General features: G+C 34.7%; 1 protein-coding gene across 5 annotated transcripts in view; it reads left to right on the forward strand.

Annotated features, from left to right (window-relative positions):
- LOC107630146 (protein MICRORCHIDIA 6) overlaps positions 1 to 6,168 on the forward strand; it is a 29,591-nt gene extending 23,423 nt beyond the window's left edge. For 4 of the 5 annotated variants that reach the window (XM_016333205.2, XM_016333206.2, XM_016333209.2 and 1 more), the window contains 12 exons: positions 1,550 to 1,678; positions 2,472 to 2,570; positions 2,658 to 2,759; positions 2,846 to 2,992; positions 3,245 to 3,337; positions 4,203 to 4,254; positions 4,358 to 4,469; positions 4,628 to 4,785; positions 4,864 to 4,970; positions 5,116 to 5,195; positions 5,413 to 5,455; positions 5,737 to 6,168. In XM_016333205.2, the coding sequence (XP_016188691.1) occupies positions 1,550 to 1,678; positions 2,472 to 2,570; positions 2,658 to 2,759; positions 2,846 to 2,992; positions 3,245 to 3,337; positions 4,203 to 4,254; positions 4,358 to 4,469; positions 4,628 to 4,785; positions 4,864 to 4,970; positions 5,116 to 5,195; positions 5,413 to 5,455; positions 5,737 to 5,826 (1,212 nt within the window). In that variant the 3' untranslated portion in view covers positions 5,827 to 6,168. The remainder of the gene's footprint in view (positions 1 to 1,549; positions 1,679 to 2,471; positions 2,571 to 2,657; positions 2,760 to 2,845; positions 2,993 to 3,244; positions 3,338 to 4,202; positions 4,255 to 4,357; positions 4,470 to 4,627; positions 4,786 to 4,863; positions 4,971 to 5,115; positions 5,196 to 5,412; positions 5,456 to 5,736) is intronic. The other variant, XM_021118503.1, reaches the window with a different exon arrangement.

The raw sequence follows: 6,319 nt of genomic DNA on the forward strand, positions 1-6,319 counted from the left end.
TTAGCGGGCCGGCCCGACGGGTTCAACTCGTTTTGCCACTCCTATCCCTCCACATTTCCTCCACACTTGCATCTCCTTCCCACTTTGCCTCTTTTCTTACTCGTCTTAGGAAGTTTCTTTGTTCTTACCTTTCATCCGCCACCCCTTCGTTCTTGGGTTTTTCATATGATGTATTTTCCTTAACTTTTGCTCAACGCAAAAATGCATGACGAGCATCTTATGTTGTGTTGTTAAATTCTCTTCCGGAATAATTTTACAATTAATGCAAAATTTTCGATCGACTCTTCTCAACAAGAAGTCAATTTGAGAGTTTGCCATGCCACTCCTATAGGTTCTAAGATGTTTGTCTCTCTTTTTAAAGCATGTATTTGTGATGAGAACATCAAAAGTTGAGAAAAAATCAAATTGTTTTACTCTCGTATTGACCATTCCGAAACCATGGCCTCCGTGAATATTTCCATACCCAGACATTGCTCTTTCAACATAACCATTTAAATCTCCTAAGAAATTCGTATCTCCAGAAGGTATGTCTTGGACCAAACTCTTTAGATTTTGGCACCATATCTTGTATTGCTTGTCCGAACCTACTTGCGGCGTATAGGCGCTAATCACATGAAAAATACCTCCTTCCACCACAACTTTGATAGAAATGATCCGATCACTCACCCTCTTGACATCCATTACGTTCTTCTTCCACTGTTTATCCACGATAATGTTGGCCTCGTTCCTATTCTTCACCTTTCTTGTATACCAAAGTTTGAACCCGGAGGTATCCAACTCCTTAGCTTTTGCGCCGACTCATTTTGTTTCTTGTAGGCACAAGATGTTAATCTTTTTCCTTGTCATGTTATCCACCACCTCCATAAATTTTCCTGTTAGAGTGCCTATGTTCTATGTCCCAAATCTCAACCTTCAGTCGCTTCGCTCTTTACCTTTACCTTTTTCTTTATGAACTAGCTTATTTATCCTCGTTCATTCACGAAACGCTGGAAAGAAGCGGGGAACCCTTGCTCATTTAATACTGCACCCGGGCACCGATGCAGCGGCTCGTGCTCATACAGCGCGTTGCTTCCGGACAACGACCTAGCTTTAGTGCAATAACGTCTTTGATCCATGTCATAAAGATTCGACTAATTTTTTATGTTGGCTGTCGAAGGCTCAACACAACCCTCCTCCTTTATCCGGGTTTGGGACTGGCTATGTACCACAGGTGTAACATAGGCGGAGTTTCTATAGGGAGCTTGGGTTGACAAAATGTCAGTGGTTAATTCAGAACTTGAAGATGTGACCAGAAAGGTCACGAGAAGACATATAAACTGTTACGGATTGCTCCAAGGGTCCCTTTTATGTTTTGTTTTATTCTTTTCCCCCTAAGAATAATCCTAAAAGGACCCTTATTGCAACATGCTTATGGCAGACTTTTAGAGACTTCTGAACACTGATCGTTTGCTAAATCATTTTTTTTGCTCTCTCATAAGAATCTTTTCTGCAATGGTTGATTCTACTAGTTGAGTTTATTTACAACACTATCTGTTCTTGTCAATACCAGGTAAACTATGAGTTTAATTCATCAACTGGATCATTGGAGATATTAAATGGCAAAGAGCATTTTGTCACCAATTTATCTTTGATTTTGCGCTGGTCTCCATACTCATCAGAAGAGGAACTTCTTGGACAAGTTAGTTTCTACATTTTTCCTTTCATCCGTGACTATTGGCTAGAAGTTGTTAGATTAAAATTATTTCATTAATAATACTATGTATATTATGGAAATGATTTTTTTTTTTTCTAAATTTATTTTATGTTTCCTAGTAGCCGACCCCACTTAGTGGGACAAGGCTTTGTTGTTGTATTTTATGTTTCCTAGTAATGCTAAAAATAAACTTTGGAGATTGTTCCTCTCAATTAGCTTAAATTTTGTAAAAGAGAGTAAATTGTCTCTGCACAATTTTATTAGAAAAGGAAATAAAAGCTGTTTGAGTAATTTTATTAGAAAAGAGAATGTATAGAAGTGGATTCACATCCTCACATATATCCAGAAAAATATGGTTGATCAGCAAGGGAATAAAGCATGCAACAATGCTTGTACCCATATGAAGTAATTTGTTTGACAATTAGTTTGTTTCCTAATGCTGATTGCATTTCTGATACAAACATGCTCCACGAACACCAAAAACAGGTTCCAGAACAGACGAACCCTGATATAATAGAATAATCAAATCTATCATAGAAGAATAATCAAATGTTTTTGTAGCAACATAATCGAATTTTTTTCATAAGCACCAAATACGTATCTTTATATGGTTGGCTGATTGACAGTTGATTTTTGGTGTACATATAGTATGATTGTTTTTGATAGTTAATAACATTTTTTTGTATTCTTGTTCTCTAATTCTTGATGATATTCTTTGTTTATCCTCTCAAAATATGAGCATGTTCTTATTCAGTTCAAATATTCTTTATTCTGACAGTTTAATGACGTTGGATTTCATGGTACTAAAGTCATTATCTACAACTTGTGGCTCAATGATGATGGGAACTTGGAGCTAGATTTTGATACGGATCCCGAGGTGATATGTCCTTTTTGTTTCTGCTGTACTGACTGTTTTGGAATTTTGCTTTGATTGCTTAACAAGGGGGCTTCTATTCATATGCAGGATATACGAATTGCTGGGGATGTAAGGAAGATTGACACAATTCCTGCCTGGAGGGAAGCAAATGAGAAACATATTGCTCATCGGTTCCGTTTCTGTTTACGTGTATGCTGGACTTTGAAATTATTCTTATGCTTGTGTGGTCGTGTAAAAGGTTGAATTTATTGGTCTAATATTCTCATGCTTTGCAGGTTTATATGTCAATATTGTACTTGCGGATACCAGAAAGTTTTCGTATGTTTTTGAGAGGCGTAGTTGTGCAGCCACATAACATTGCTGATGATCTTAAATATCCAGAATTTATCTTGTATAAACCACAAGTTGGTGGAACTGTGGAGGTTATTATCTTACTTTTGACTGTCTTAATATTATTTGAGGGATAAAAGTTATCTTGAGCTGAATGATTTAATTATTCTATTTTGCTATTAGTAATAAAAGATATTAAATACAAAACTAATCGAAAGTTAAGGGAAATGAAAGGTCTCAGCTAAATTTAAAACTTATAAATGGTAATTTCAATTACAACATACTGTTTCAATTTACTCAACTTTTTTTATAATTTAATTTCTTTTTTGGGGCTCAATGTGCAGGCAACAGTTGTGACAACAGTTGGATTCCTTAAGGAAGCTCCTCGAGTCATTATGCACGGTTTCAATGTATATCACAAAAGTCGGCTAATACTGGTAAATTATCACCCTAAATGTTATATGTTACATAGTGGTTGTTAACCATTCTATGGTGTTAAACAGTTAATGATTTTCTTATAGTGCATAAGAGCTAAATAACATCATATTTTATTATATTATTAACTTGTATTTATAGTTAAGGAAACAAGGGAAAAAGTACTTTGAGCAGTACACAAAAAGCATTAAGATTAAGTCTTAAATATTCATAGTGTAGCTGAATACAGTTATAGCTATGTGCATGATATAATGGAAATGGAAGATCAATACACAATTTTTTTAACTTATTAGTTGTATATTGATTCAACCTAAAATTAACACTGTTAACATGCTGTACACTTTTCAAAGGGCATGAGTTTCTTTCCCTTAATACTAGTGTGTGTAATGTGGTGCTTACTCAGTTACTCCAAATTGTTTCACATTTGTTCATATATTTCTCTGTTGTGATTTCCTTATGGAACCTTTTACCAATTCTTTTATGAATGTTGGATGTGTTGTGCTAACTTGTTGAACTAGTTTTTGGAGTTAGCCTTCATGGTTTGGGGTGAAATAAAATAGGCTAGATGTTGGTTATTTGCTATCTGGTCCACAAATGGTCCTAGCTTTCATTTTACTAAAACTTCTATTTTTAGAAATAGATCAATTTTATCATGACAAAAATTTGGCTGCTGCTATATGGAGACTAATGTAGAAATTAGAAATTACAAGTCATGTCATGTCATGCTCTTCATTGTTGTCTTTTGTCTTTCTCTTTTTAATAAATTCTTATCTAGGTTCATTGACAAATCATGCCAGTTTGTAGCATATAGTTATTATGTAGCTTTTCTCTTCTCTCTCTAATACAATTGCTACTTTTCAATATCAGCCATTTTGGCAGGTTGTGAACTATTTAGACAGTAGAGGCAGAGGAGTTGTTGGTAAGTAAAACATCTCCATGCGGTGTCAAGTTCTTTTCAATTATCGAGACACATCGAGTCGTTATAATATGCTACATAATAAATTATGTTGATCTCGTATTAGGTATCCTGCAAGCGGATTTTGTTGAGCCAACTCATAATAAGCAAGATTTTGAGAAAACTTCTTTGTTTCAAAAGCTTGAAGCACGATTGAAGGAAATGACATGGGAATACTGGTAATGTTTATGCTTGTGTTATGTTTATGCTTGTGTTAAAATCCATGATTATCCAGGAAAATAAGAGAGTAAATAGTAACTGTAAAATGCTAATACTAGTTTTAACGATTTTTAAGCATTGATGTCTGAGATGTCTAGGACTCTTAAAATTTATGTAGGGACGTGCATTGTAGATTGCTCGGGTATCGCGAAAAATATCCAGTTCCTAAAGCGAAACAAGCCGAACTCAATAGAAATTCCTACTATGTTGATGCTAAAGCAGCAAATGAAAATGCTGAACTACGCAAGAGAACCATGCGAAACACATCTGAGCAAGGTAACTGCTTATGTGATAATTAAGATTCTGCGTCACTATCTTAATGTAATCTAATTTGTATATCTTGACTTGGTTCAGGATCTAATAACAAGAGGAAGATATATGAATCGGTAGACCTCCATAATTCGAAAAAGCATGCAAAGGAAGAGAATATTAAAGGTGTTGGCTTATCTCAGAATATGCAGGTCGGTAGTAACTTTGTTTGTTATGTTGAAATTGGTCCATCTTGTTCATATGTATATGATATGTATTTATTGAAAATCATATTCTTCCAATTTTGATAACTTTCAGTATTCTGATGGCAACTTCTGCCTGTGTGTTTTATGGTAGGTTATTCCGTCTCCAATGGAGCAGGTGCTAGACCAAGAGACCTTAACATTGTTGGAAGAAAACCAGAAACTACAGACAAAGTGAGTATACTTCTGTTTCGTGTTTACCACCCCAGCAATGGTCTCGATTGCGTGGTGGGATGCTGTTGCTCAGCAACTTAGATTTTCTTGATTCTTGTTCAATTCTTGCTGTCCAACACAACCTCCATTCTATTTTTATCCCATTTTTTCAATTTGATTTTCAGAATGGAGTTTTAATGTAGTTATATATTGATATGCTTAAATCTTTACCCTGCAGATGTTTGGAATCTGAAAAGATACAAGAAGAACTTAATCTTAAGGTAATCTGCACGGTCTAATTTTATTTATTCATATATACTATTATCCTTAAAGGAGAGTCTTAGAGCAATGGTTGAGTTGTCTCCGTGGAACCTAGTCTTTATGTCCATTGTCTCGATATCTCTATATTTGTAACTTATATCCCAAGATACTTAATAAACACAGTTGCCTGATGCAATTGAAGTTTGTTAAATTAGATATTCTCTATTAACTGCATAGAATGAAATAGTTCAGTTGTTTTGGCTTCTGTGACTTACGAAAAAAATGGTTTATGATTTTACAGGTAACAGATCTTAGAAGTAAAATAGAAGAAGCTAGAGGGCAGCATAATCTACTATTGGCTCAACTACAACTGCTAGATGTGAAAGATTAGTACTAGTTGTAGTAGTAGTAGTTGTAGGTGTAGCTGTAAGAATTGGCAGTGCTCAAATTCTTTTATTTGTACAAGTGTTGTACCATATGTATAGTTTCACTTTCACCCCCTAAGTAGGTGTGTGGCTAGCCAATTTTGGTTTTTGGAGGGGAATAGTGGTCAATGCTGTAAGCTAGTTTGTTTTATATGCGTTGGTTAGTCTTCATTTCAAGGTTTGTAACTTTAGGGGTTTTTTGGTGAGTTAAGAAATTTAGCCACAAAAGCTGAAGATTTTTCTCTTCTGTATACATGAAACATGATAAACCATTATTTGTGAAATGAGCAAGGCAATCGTTTCGTTTCTCTAGTCTTCTTTAATATGTGCACAAATATTTATTGACTTGAGCCAACGTAAAGATAAATGGAATAAAATTTCATGAAATATGGAAATAATTTAATATTTTAACAATATTTTTTCTAAATGAAAGATAATTTTGTAAATACAGGTATACTA

This window comes from Arachis ipaensis, chromosome B03 (genome assembly GCF_000816755.2).
Source record: "Arachis ipaensis cultivar K30076 chromosome B03, Araip1.1, whole genome shotgun sequence".
NCBI lineage: Eukaryota > Viridiplantae > Streptophyta > Magnoliopsida > Fabales > Fabaceae > Arachis > Arachis ipaensis.